Source organism: Bombus flavifrons, chromosome 7, assembly GCF_040668555.2.
Source record: "Bombus flavifrons isolate JBK064 chromosome 7, iyBomFlav1_principal, whole genome shotgun sequence".
NCBI lineage: Eukaryota > Metazoa > Arthropoda > Insecta > Hymenoptera > Apidae > Bombus > Bombus flavifrons.
This window is the reverse complement of record NC_138448.1, coordinates 6815077-6829064: the sequence shown is the minus strand read 5'-3', so window position 1 is coordinate 6829064 and position 13988 is coordinate 6815077. Positions and strand designations below refer to the sequence as shown.

At 35.0% G+C, this 13988-nt stretch overlaps 1 protein-coding gene across 2 annotated transcripts in view; it reads right to left on the bottom strand.

The window, feature by feature from the left end:
* Nucleotides 1-2476: 2476 nt before the first annotated feature.
* Nucleotides 2477-13988, bottom strand: part of Gdap2 (ganglioside induced differentiation associated protein 2) — a 67280-nt gene continuing 55768 nt past the window's right edge. For both annotated transcript variants that reach the window (XM_069116365.1, XM_069116366.1), the window contains exons 9-12: nucleotides 6518-6657; nucleotides 5716-5770; nucleotides 4951-5094; nucleotides 2477-4494 (exon numbers count right to left, since the gene is read on the bottom strand). In XM_069116365.1, the coding sequence (XP_068972466.1) occupies nucleotides 4432-4494; nucleotides 4951-5094; nucleotides 5716-5770; nucleotides 6518-6657 (402 nt within the window). In that variant the 3' untranslated portion in view covers nucleotides 2477-4431. The remainder of the gene's footprint in view (nucleotides 4495-4950; nucleotides 5095-5715; nucleotides 5771-6517; nucleotides 6658-13988) is intronic.

The window sequence follows — 13988 nt, the reverse complement described above, 5'->3', positions numbered from 1 at the left end:
GTATATCGTAATGCGTACGACGTATACACACAATAATGCACGTGTAGTTTCCGAAGCTTCCGACCTTGTTTCTTACCGGGTTGATCTTCGTTTCTTGTAAAAAACTTTCACCTAAAAGGCATAAAGTTTGTGTTTTCATTCTCCTTCGTCGACGATATTTCATTCTCCGAAAGGAAGAACAACAGCCAAGTAGAAATTCGCATGAAATTGCGTGTAAATCGATTGACATTATAATTTACCTTCTTTTCTTCTTTGTTTTTTTTTTCAGCAAAGAATACATCGGTTAAACGATTGGCAATCTTAATATATATTTTCCCTCATATAAAATTCACCTTTAATAACGCTGACTGCGTTCAACGATTAATTTTATAATTACGGTTTAATTATTCAAATTTGCGATTAGTGAAACGCAGTTAACAATGAATTTTAGCACAATTGATAGAACAATATCTCTTCTAAGTTATCTCGATGATCCACGTGGCGATCTTATCGTAGACTTTGATTCTGTGAAAAAACCAGATCGAAAACATGAAAATTATTTCTTTTTATTATTCGCGTAACTCTTTCAAGAAAATATCATTTTGAATCCATATCCTTTTTTTAACGATTTTATAACAGATTTTTAATCAAGAACCCTAGTTTCCTTTTTAACGGAGGTTCCTATACATATATAAAAAAAATTCTCCATTTCATACTTTTAACGTGTATTTTTAGACAAGATTCAATCAGTTACTATCTTTTTAATTTACTCTGAGCTTCATTTGGTTAATGACTCACAATCGAGTGATCGCGAAACGAGGCATCGATCACAATGCTTTATGGTTGTGCATAACCAGAAAAGTTCGGAAAGTAAACGTGAATCTCGGGATTCTAAGGTGTACAGTAACACCGATCGAAAACGCCTATCGCCGCACATAGTTTTACAAGCTCTTCTTGTTCGGTCTGGCCGTTTCCATTTCGCAGCCCCTAAAAGCGAGGGAACAGCGGGCGGCTTCGATTTAGTTTCTTTATTTTTTTCTTTTTTTCTTTTTTCCAAGCCGTAGATTATCTTCTAAGCGTAAAGCCTAATGCTCGAATGTCCCTTTTAAAGTCCTATTACAGTCGATTAAAGAAGCAAAAATCTATAATTCAATGTTCATTTGTATTCTCGTCTTTTCTTTTCAAGAAATTTTTTTAAAAGAAATTCTTGAGGATCGTGATCGAGATTTCAAGGTCATTTCCGATTATCGTTCTTTTAGCATCCATCCTAGGTAAAAAATTTAAATGTTCAGTACTGTAGTTTACGCACATCGTTTGCAAATTATCTTTGGTATTAAAATCCATTTTTTTAATTGGGTTTAGTTTCTAATCGTACTTGACCTCGATATTTGACTAGATTAGGACTTTAAAGAGCTTCGGATAGAATCTCAGCCTCCGCTAAGCACGCAGTAATTGCATATTGTCACGAATCTTCGCCTTATCTACGACATCAACGTACGAATCAACTCTCTGCTTCAACATGTTCACATGGCCGTAACAAGAGCAACGTCTGATCGTCCAAACCGTACTCAACAATCGATAAGTATCTCTCTTTTTCAAAAACAACAAATGGCAACGAGGATGTTTGGACGACACGTTGCGCGACGCTTGGCTACTTACTATAAACGATTGTCAGGGACGGACAGTGAGGTCGTTCAACGCAAATCGTCGAAAAGAATCGTCACGTGACACGGTCGATAGACCAAACGATTGATTTAAGATTTCATGTCACGCTCAAGTCCACTCGTGTCCCGTGTACGCAATTTTTAAACCGAAAAAGCTCGGAACAGAGACACGGACCGAATATCATGGAAATGTACGTGTATCGTAGAAATTATTGTGGAAACTTCAGGAATTATTTTTCGAGAAGATAAGATATGGACTCTTTAATGACCGTAACAAGTATCTCATGTTTTATAGATAAAAAAAAAGACGAGGTGGGTGAAGGCTTATGAAGTATTTAAATCAATCATAAAAGTGGTCTACAAAGCAGTCAAATCCTTGCAGAATGTTCGTGGAAGATTTTAGAAAGAGCTGATTACATGATACGGTTCCTTGAAGCGAAATTATTTATAGAAGAGTATCAAGACGTTCAGAGAAGTTACGTCAGTAGCATGTTGTGCATGCTGTGCAGGAAATTCATATATGCAGACCTATCAAAATGGTTTTACCAACGCAAATGAATCGTGATATGCTTGTAATATAATACTTAATGATATAAGAAATAGAAAAGAATTCAAGTACGTGTCTCTTATTCAATAACATCGAAATAAAAAACTTGGATAATGTGAAATGAGTTTTTGAAAACACCATTTTTGTCGCAGAATAACGAGCAAGTAAACTGATCTTTTATTGGGATAAAAGGATACTCTCATTCCACGTTTGTTTCAATGAAACTCTATTCTAACGCTATTCTAACGTCAATGAACATCACCAACACAATAAAAAGTAATAAAAAGATATCTCAACGATCAAGCATCCTTGAACTATATTTGGAGTTAGTAATAATAAAATTATAACGTATACACACATCTCTGACTCGGAGGTACGGTCAATTATAACCCATTATTCTTAGTTCGTTCATTCACTACGAGCCAATAATTCTTGTTCCTTTTTTGAGGGGGTTGCTGAATGATTCTGATTCGACTAAACCCTTAGGAGAGTGAAACGGCGCGAGAAAAATGGGCTAATCGACGTGGTTTACGAACGCGATATCGTCAATATTTTGTTTCGTCACTTCGAGCTCCTAAAAATGCTTAACAACGAGTATAACGATCCTGTCTCACGAAATATACACATATGTGTATAAAGTACATCCGATATTTATATATATATATATATATATATATATATATATATATATATATATATATATATATATACACACACGCTATTAATTTTTTAACTGTTAAAAAATGTGAACAAATTTTTTAGATGAAAGTTATTCGATTTAACGTAGAACACTGAATAATATTTGAAACATTCGGAAGATGATTCAAGTTTCAAATTAAATTTCTCCCATCAAATCAACTTTCATATGAAAAATTTGTTTATAGATTTTAATAATTAGATGTAAAATAGTGTATTTATATTTGAACTGAACACGCTATACATATGTATATAGATCGCGAGAAAGCTTTTAGAGTTTATTGCTTCATCTAATCTAGAATTGAACCGCGAGTACGACCTCGGCGCTCAGCCATTGAATTTTTCTGGCATTCTCATTCACGTCGAATATGAATCGATTAGGCGTCATTGGGGTTCGTTTCATTTCATTAGAAGATTACAATATGGAAATGAACGATCTTAAGACGACACTAAATTGACCCATCGTAGACAAACCCGAAGTACGTACTGAACGAGCACTTAACGTTAATCAGTCCTACACGTTGGATTAAACGGTCCACGCTAAAGAACCGAAGCCGTAGCGCCACGGGAAGAACCTGCCGTTCTTTACATCCTGTCAGCCGAGAAGTTGCAACGTTATATACCATTCTCTTCATGATTTTCTTTTTCTACATATATCGAAAATACCGCGTGCCAGCGACCCGCGACTCATTCACCAACGACGTGACATAATAAAATACGATGTACAATAATCGAATAGACACTTTTTGCTGTACAACGACGGATAAGAAAATAACAAAAAAGCGATCGACAGTTTTCATATTAAGCCGTCATTTAATTCTATGGTTCGTCGTCGACGCCCTTTTCCTCATATATCCACCAACAATGCTCCTTTTCTGATTCTAAAACCGTACAATAGCTACCTATTTATAAGAACAACAAGATCCCACGTTCCATCGTAACAACGACGACGAGAATACTGATTATTGGTGTTTTGGCAGCCGATATCCGCGCAGCACGCGAATAGCAATTTCCTGATTTTCCTACTCCCTCGATCTTCGATTTCATTGATTTCATGGTGTTTCTCGGGTGTTAGTTTTTTCGATATAGTCCAGCATCGGTCAATGTACGGCCAAACGTTCTTCATAGGAAACCTAAAGAACCGGAAGAAGTCTCTTTTCCTCCAGCAAAGAGCATGCGACTCGTAGCGAGAAACAGACAGATGGGCAGTGGTTTCTTGATTCTTCAGCGACCAATCGGGAAATAACTGTCGTGCGAAGCACCGACCATTCTTCATCTTCCAAAGTCTTCGACGTTTCCCGTCCATCACCAGGCACTTTTGCCGCTGTTGAGGAACCGACTGTCTCTGATCGATTAGCAACTCGCCTCCTTTGGCAGATTTCCTTAGAACGTGATCGTGCCGAACTGGTGGAAGCGATATACGGTGGTCGGTACACGAGGGAACACGCGCGTGTCATTACGGACACCATACTATCGAGCGGAACGGTCGATCCGACAGCTTCGTTCTGTCCAGTGCTTCGCTGGCTGGGAGGCCGGGTCGGAGAGTTACGTGGACGTCGAAGGTGACGACGAGATTGGATCCGGCTGGTAGTACCTCATGCCGTTTATCTGCAATATTTCATAATTCTTGGTGTAATTGGGAATTATCTTCTTAATATGTATTATTTCAGAGAAAAAAATTACGGTCCATGGTGATCTTTAATTGTAACGTCTGTTCTTTTAACATTGTGAGTATCAAAAATAATTCAAAGAATTTTGTTAATATTTTTGTTATTCTAACACATCTTCTTTCACATCTACATCTTTCAATCTTGTAAAGTTTGAAGAAATTGATACATTTTTAGCACTATGGTAAACTATTTTTTTTTCTTAATTATGACATTTTTTTATATCTGTGATATATGTACTGAACTTCTAGAAATATCTACTATTTTAATACATTTTTCTATTATTTTACTACTTTATACAATACGCCAGTTATTTTTACTTTATTCAGAATCTAGATCTTAGAACTTTGCGTATCTCCTTGTTAATACCATAAAAGGAACCGTAAAGAGACCGTACCGTCATGTCGTATTCCGTGATATATGCAGGAATCTCCAATTGCTCGGGAGACATCACGTCATAAAGATACTCTACTCCAGGTAAATTGTGAACCTTCTGTTTGATGGCTGGAGCCATGAACGTCGTGAACCACCACGTCACCATCTGCAATAGATAACAATGGAATTACTGCATTTACATTCGCAAGTTCGATATTATCACATTTTCACACTTGTTTAAATCAACGAGATATTTCAGTTCAACAATTAAACCGTATTAGAACAATCTATACACTATCATTATTCTTAAATTGACAAGGAGAAAGAAAAGCGGAGAGGCCCAATTATTTTTCTCCGCTTCATCGACATCGTTGTTTGCCTTATTTGGCGGTTCCTTTGAGAACATTTTGTCTCGCTAACAATGCAAGATCCAGTTCACAAGATACTGACTGGTCTCGCGGAGGGTCAAGGATGTGTTTGCATGAATTTGCAAATCGCAAGCGCGAAAACGCGTTTGGTAAATGGCTACCGGAAAAGCAGGAAGTTCGATACGATCGTGTGATTAACATGGAACACAAATGTGGGAAATACAATAATAGAAGACGTTATTACGCCTTAAAACTTGGACTTTATCGACACTCCTTATCGATTTTTATTCAAATTTATTGTGCTGAATTATGATAGTGTTTCTGAATGTGTAAAAATTTTCCACTAAAGTTGATATATCGATACTTATCAGTAGGAAAAATCGATACATTTTTGAGTAGTTCATTGGTTTCGTGTTTACCTTAGTCCAGAAAGTCGGGTGGATAATGTAGAAGTGTTTCAGGTTCTTCTTATACCTGCAATAGAAACATTTTAATATTAATGTATATTGATATATATTTAACGTGTATAATTCATTCGCATGCATTTGATTAAAAATGTTGATAGATATATAACACGTTTAATGAATTGTTATTTGGAATAGAAAATTTTCTTTTACAAGAACTAGCTTTGCCGATAGAAATCCTTGTCAACATTGCATCACTTCTCTTTATCTAATACGTCAATTTACTTTTCATGATCATAACGTTGAATTATGCATAAAATCACGTATCATTTAAATTAGTGCTATATATGACTAATTGCTACGAACAGTATATAACACGATGAAATGATAAATAAGTGTCCCTAGAGTAGATACATTTTAAAATTTAATTTCTAAAGTAAAGTTTTAATTCAGAAAATGGAATGGGCTGTTGTATTCTATAGGTACTAGTATTAGATTATACATATTTACGTATTCAAAGGTTTTGTAAAAATTGATTGCATGAATTAATCTCGATAAAATAACTTTAGCATTATATATTTAATGGTTGTAAATATACAATATATCAAATTAAAATTATCTTGAGAAATAAACGTTAATTAATCCACGTCTTCTTAAATTTGATTTTAAAGTTTTGATCTTAGCTTAGTTCATCGAAAACCACGATATTTATTCTCTGAAAATGACGATCATTTAATACTGATTTGAGAAGAATCAAGCTCATTTGCAACGAAAATATAATTATGAAAAAGATAGAGTTACAAGAAAAGAGACTCACTTGTAAGGAAGCACGTTGTACACTTCGCGCAACCAATGTAGGCTGGGATAGTTGTTGCTAGTTGTTAACGTGTGGAAATAAGCGATAACATAGTCGCCTTTAACAATTGGATCCAACAATTGTATCAGGTATAGAAGTGCCTGAAACAAAATTGAAAAAACTCTTCGTTAGTAAATTTTTATCAAAATGTTGAACTGTCGAATTATTTACACGTTAGATTAACCATATAAATTATCTTTTAATTTCCACGAACTTTTCTCTGAATAGAGTCATGTGTATTACACACTAGCAAAAGCTTAATGAAATTTATGACACAACGTAGCTTAAGCAAAGCGAATTGCGCAATTGGAACCAGTCATATCTCTTTCTCGTATGTATATAGAAAAATTGTAACTTAAGAATACAAGTGACAAATGTGGTAGTATAAACCCGTATTATGGTAATACAAGGCATTATAATTTTTGCAGCAAAAACAGTTGATTACCCTATTTCATAATTCTTTGCTTGAAAAGGTTCTAAATTCAGGTCCCAAAAAAATAATAATACAATAAAAATCACTTGTTTTTTCCTCACATCTTTTTATGCCTCTATTTTTTTAACAGGTCTTTAAATAAAACTACCCTTCGAAGGAAATAATTAATTCACGTTATCTGTTCCCTAAAATTCTCATTAATTTTCAACCCTCGACTTTAATTTAATAAACTTAAACACTCCTATGCGTATGTTACAATTCTCCAAAATGATATACATCATCTAACGATATAAATCACCTAACGATATAAATCATCTAGTTCATAAAAAATTCTTCAAGATCAAGACATAAGTTACATTCAATGATAACACATAAGCTACATTTCATCGTTTAATCCACAATCTGTTCCTGAAGAAATATTTCCAAAAGATGTTAGTTTGTGTATTGCACAACATCTTTCGTTTTATATTATTTTATTAAATTATATATGATCCATATTGTTTTATTAAAAACAAATGTTGCGCATCTATTGTTTCCTTATAAAACGAAAGAAACTTTTGCGACAACCTAATATATTCTTTTTCGCAGAAAATCTTTATAAATGTCCAAATCAGCCACTGTATAGAGTTCTGTGCGAAAGTTCGACGAGTGCTTTGCTCTTTTCGGTGGCAAGGCCTCTGACCTGATTTCCACGACCCCCGTGACTGGGGCGAGGACCCCCGTGGCGATGCGATCGATTAAAACGTGATAACGAGTGCGCTTCGCTGGGATCAAAGACTTCCGTTTGCGAACATCTTGTGTACTTCGTGACGTTTGACCGATTTCATGGCGCAGTTCAACGAGAGTAATTTCGATTTTCCGAACCAGACGGAAGGACGTGTGTTCCATTAGTGGAAAGGCGAATAAATTTACCGAGGGACTGTTGCTTCGACGAATCGGGTTGCTATTGTAAATAGATCAGATGGTGTTCGTCTGGCGAAATGATAAAACGGAGATGTCTTTGATGTCAGAGAATTTTTGGAGAATAAATATCGATGAGGGACGATGAAATGGAGGTAATTCTGATTTTATTTACAGAACTTTTGGAAAGTTAAATGACAATGTGCGTGTTACACGAAACATTTTAAAATTTCCTTAACATTGTAACGAGACACGAGTAGCGTGATTAATATTAGTAACATTTAAAACGAATCCGAGAATGTACGTACAAATTACAACATAAGATATTTATAGCAAGTGTAGGTTTCGCAAAAATCAATTATCGTTTGTATCAGTAATCTACGATATTTAGTGAGATCATCCTTATCATTAATTTCTGTTAAATCGCTATTCACGTTGTATATCAATCTTTTATGAAGCATATATTTGCAATAAATGTCTTATAACTTCTATTATACATTATCGGATTGCTTTCAAGTTTTACCAATATACTCTGAGAGTTTCAATTTTATGACACATCGGAGCAACTGCTAAAGATTATAGACATTGATTAAAAAAAAAAAGACACTAAATTATCTTGCTATGAATGTCCCACAATAGATCAATAAAGTAATTATGTTATGAAGCGTAATTGAAAGTTAGGCTTACCTAAGCAGAAACTTCTACATGTACGTATAAATTCTATGCAACGCACAGAAATGCAAAACCGCATTAAACACACTTAATTACATTTTTGTGTTTTTGCAAAAATGATTATTTTAATAGACGTTATCTAAATTGTAAATTTATTTCACAAAACTAGCACAGATACCTACGTGCGTAGGTTCTAGCTGCAGTTAGATCAATTTATGACCCTACTTAACGCTTTACTCTATGACGTCATTCATATCGTTTCCACCAAGTATTACACATATATACGAAAAGTTTACGGTTGAGAAAGGGAGGAAGAGAAAGTCGGTCGTTTCCTCCCGTCAGATATCGTTTCAACTGGAATGGGTGGTTTCGAAGATTCGCCAACCCTCTGATGTTTCTTCCCTTTCGTTCCTCGGCGTCGTCGTCGGTGACGTCAAAAGGTCTGCACGGGTCAAACGTGTATTTTAATCCGATATCACGGCCGACATCGTACACATGTGGGTCGAGCGATATTGTGATATTAAATTCTGCGTTCTGGTAAATTGGGGCGGTTCAAGGAAGACATAGGGAATGTAATGTAGATTCCTTTTGAAGATAGGTTGTTTCAAAGATTTACTTTTATTTTGATTGGTCGAAGGTGTGATGACTGTATGTATTTTTAAGGTCATTCATATTCTTCATTTCACGATATATTTTGTACCCTTTCTTTCAATCGATGAGATTCGAGAAAGGGATGGAAGATAGGTTTAAAATGCGAAATGAAGCAAAGATTCGATGTTCGGTAAGGAAGGTACATACATGATCATCGGTATCGGTGTTTTAATATCTATTTACCTGCTGTTGAAATATAAATTGAAAACATCAGCGACTCATATCGCAGATATTTCTTAAGACTCAATTTGCGTCAAGAGTTTGATCCTAAGCAAATTGAAACGTCACAAGGCGTCATATTTTATACGCAATCTTTTCACAAATAAAAAAAAGGTAAATTGTATACCTTTTTACGTTCGTCAGAATGGATTTGTAGATTCGCTTTGATTAAACAATTTTTGCTGATTTCCATAAATATTTTCCCTGCCCCTTTCACTCCGCAGAAACATCCGTTAAGAGACGAAAAGTTCGTAACGAAAGAATCTTTTCAAGTATCACGTATGAAAAACAGAATTTCACGAATGAAAGAAATTATTGCGCTTCGTGGATTCTAAATTTTAACCAAAATTAATCTATTCAACGTTTAAATTCATCTTCATCACTTTTTCTACGTGCACGAGAGATTACGAGCTAAACAAGGAAATCGGAAACGAGATATTAGCGAGTTGTGGCTCGATCGATGTTCTTAGAGTTTGGTTCAATCATCTTTGCAAATACCGAGCTTGATATAATTAAATAGTTGAATAATCGCGAACCATCGACTGCAGTTAAGATTAAAGCGTTGTTTATATTTGACTTTATGTGTAATAATATGCATTATAATTTACGTCACAATGTGCCAGAAGTGTAATAGTTTGTCACTCGAGAAGAAAATATGTTAGAACAAAAGAAGGTAGGAAATTTTGTTCTAGATAATCGAACGTAGAAGTTTGCAAGGAGATTTGAACGATATAAATGTATTCAATCGAGGTCGAGTTTACTTGCACCGCATTGTCAGTATGAGATCTATTGGGTTGGTAACTAAGTGATTGCGGATTTTGTCAATACCACCTAATGACAAAATCCGCAATCAGTTAGTTGCCAACCCAATATTTAACTCGAGTTCTCTGCCAAATATATGGGAATTGCGCGTATGTTCGTGGAGGAGGCTGGTATCGTTGAAAGAATGGACGTTCGTTAATCGAAATTGAAGGTACAGGCGGAAAGAGTAAAGCGTGGCCTTTGTATATTCTTGGAATATTCGAAGTGCTCTTGCACGATGACTCATCATGATTTTGCTTTGAAAAAATGCGAATATCGCCAACCTCGTGATTCGACATATCGTGTATTATGACGCAATGACCGTGTTCGGTCTCGGAAGTGTACCTGCGCCTGTCGCCTCGAATTGGAAAATCGAGAAATCATTGAATCACCCGGCTTTAGTATCAAATTGCTTATTTCATCGACCAAAGGTGTACGGAAGTTTGGAGATATAAAAGTTAGAAAACTTGGGTAGAGAAGTTGAAAAATTTGAAACTTGTGGAAAATTCGATAATTGAAAAATTGGAATATTTGACAGGGAAATTTGAAAAAACACGATGAGCCTGAAATTCGGAAATTCAAAAATTTGGAGATCCACGAATCGGAATATGCAAAAATTCAGATAAATTCGGGGATTCAAAGTTCGAAAATTTGAAAATTTGAAAATTTAAAAACTGGAAAGTTCAGATCCGAAATTTAAAAATTTCAGGAACATTCCATTTTAAAGTCAGATTCCTTTTTATATTGAAGGATAACTAAAGTAAGATCCTTTCTAAGATATAAGATGAATAAAACAAAAGTACTAAAAAATTCTCTCAACATGAATCTTCGATAACGCCAATAAAAGAACAAAACAAAATGAAATATCCAACACCTACTCAACTACGAAAGGTTCAATAACTCCTGTATCAAAGATGGAATATTAATAAATATAGACTACGATATTCTATGTAATGAAAGAAGAAGGTACTCTGAAATATCGATGATTTAACGATGGCATAAAATTAAGCCCTGCGACGAGCTTTAAGAGAGCTATCTGTATCACGACCCTGAAATCTTATTATCTCGGCAACACGTTTAATTAGCGTACAATGGTTGAACGTTTCGACTCTCTCCTTCTCTGTGCTTCTCGACTATGTACAACGTTTGAAAAAGTCTAAGTAGAACGAGAAACAATTTTTGGAGAACCTCTTTTTCGACGTATTTATCATACATAGCGTGTGTGTATATATAACCATAGACTAAGATTATTTTTGGCAGCAGCCTTCTACGACGCTGTCGTAATTTTTATCCTGTTTCGTTTCAAGGCGGCCGAAAGTAAAATTAGTCGCACGTCGAGGAAATAAATAATAAGTATCGAGCCGTTTAGTATTCCTTGTGTTTCGCATCCCCAAAGAGTCCTTTGTCTACACGGAAGCGTGTACCGTGGAAATTGAAAATTTGCATATAATTCTGGGTATCGCTTAGCGTTCCAATAAAATTAATACGATCGTGCTTGAAATTGTGTTATTTGATTAGTGGAAATTTTCCTTAGGTTTTCAACGTTTGTTTGACAGTTTAATCTCGGATGTAATCAGATTAACGAAGATTCTTGTTTAAGATAGATGAAATTAAATAGATTAATAAATTTCTGTAAGAACGATCGTTGTACTCGAATTTCAATTTACCAACTACAATAAACAATGAAGGTCGATTGTTGACGTCAGCTACAACTCTATGAAGTCTGAGACGTATAATGTCATTTAAAAAAACTGAAGGTGATCTTGATTTTTTATTGAAAACACTGTTTTCTTATATGCTACATAGCCTACAACTTGACGGGCACGAATCGATCGGGTCTTCTAAACATAACAACGTTTTTAAGTTTGCAGAGGCATAAACAAACATACATACATATGTTAAGGCTAAATACAATGGTCTCTTCGCAACATAGTGGGTTAATATAATTTACTAAACTACGTATTCAAATTGCAGCTGTGATTCTATCAAAGGATGAATTAGAAACGGCACAATTGTGAATTATTCACTTCGTTAATAATAACAATATTCATGCACCAATAATGTTTGATTATACCATTTATAATGGTCATATGATGATGAGTACGATTTAAATTTAGCGACTGATTTTTGCGAAAATTGTTGATACAGTATGTCTCATATAAACACCTACATAATTTTGTGAATTTTCCTCTTAACAATTTCCAAGACAAGCGTGAAGAAGCTCAGAAGAATAGCAATATACGATTAACATTTCTATTATTATAATTTGAATAAAATTATGGTCAATAAATATATCTAACACTAATAGACAATTTTTAAATAAATTTATTAAAAACGTTGAAACATCTAACCTGATCTCTAACGTAATTTCATTTGATGAAAATTTATTGCTTATTAATGATGTAATTTTTTACTCATCCTTCTCAACCCCTTCTATATATAATGGTTTCTCGTAAATTTAACTGATTATGTTATAAAATGTTTCATTCCTGTTCTTTTTCCATAATATAAAATTCTATTTCCAAGCAGTATAATATAGAGCTAATATATAAATACAGAGCAGCTTTCAAATTCTAAATTTGAGCAATCATCACAAAGCAAATTAAGTGAAATTTGATGTAAATTCTATCCGTACGCTTTCCGTTATATCTAAAATCCACTGAAACTCAGCTATTTCAATTTCCAAAGTGACAAGATCAAGCAATATATTCTTCTCTTAACGTGTTTTGAAAGAAAGTAAAGAAACAGATCAGTTCTAGAAAAAGAAGGCGAACGACTGGCTGGGAAATCAAATTTTCCGCAGAAAATATCGTGGATAGGTTGTCGATACCTTAAACGTCAGGACCGTAAGGATATTGAATAGACCGGGTGATCGTAACGACGTGGAAGCCAGGCGAGAGCATATCCTTTCGTCGTAGTTTTTCACGAGCCGATAAATGTGTGACCTGAAATTGCTCCCGCGAGGTCAGGGGGAGAATGATCGAGTGCGTCCTTGAATCTCGGACAGCGACCTACATCGAAGCAGAAGGAGCCAGAGCCGCGACTTCTTTTGCCTTGTCCTTTCGACAGCATTCTATATATATTTTTTTTTTATTGCCTGATTTGTCACCCTGGGGATGGAACGTTACTGCGTTCTCAATCCTCGCGCAATTTCCTTCAAGACCACGTACGTTCATTCCATGTAAGTTGGCGTTCCATTGCGTATGATTTCGACGATTCACGGTCGCTTACAGAGTTTCATGAATCTTGGAAAATCGGGAAGAATGAATTATCGTTGATACGATTTTTATATTAATGGAAGAGTTAGAGAGAGAGAGAGAGGTGGAAGAAAAATTAATGAAAAGAAGGATAAGAAAAGGAACGAAAAGTAGAAGGACAGGGAAGAAAAGGAAATAACGAGAAAAAGGAAGACTGTGTAAATTGAAGGAACGTTAGACGAGCAATATCGAACACTGAGCCCTGAAACAGGACAAACTACTATCACCTATTCAATCCTCTCAATTGTACGATCATAGTTATTCACCCGTATATCGATCAATATAATTCAAGTGTAAGTGAATTTGACATTAAGTTACAACTGTAAGCAGATTACTTGATCGACCGTTGCCACCTAACAACAAATACCTGATTCCTAGTACACTCGGCAAAATCCACTAGAAACACAACTGCAAACCTCTCCTTACCATTTCGATTCACTAAAACCATCTCTAATTTCGATTACCTCGATATATTACGAATAGAAAGGAATAAACGAAC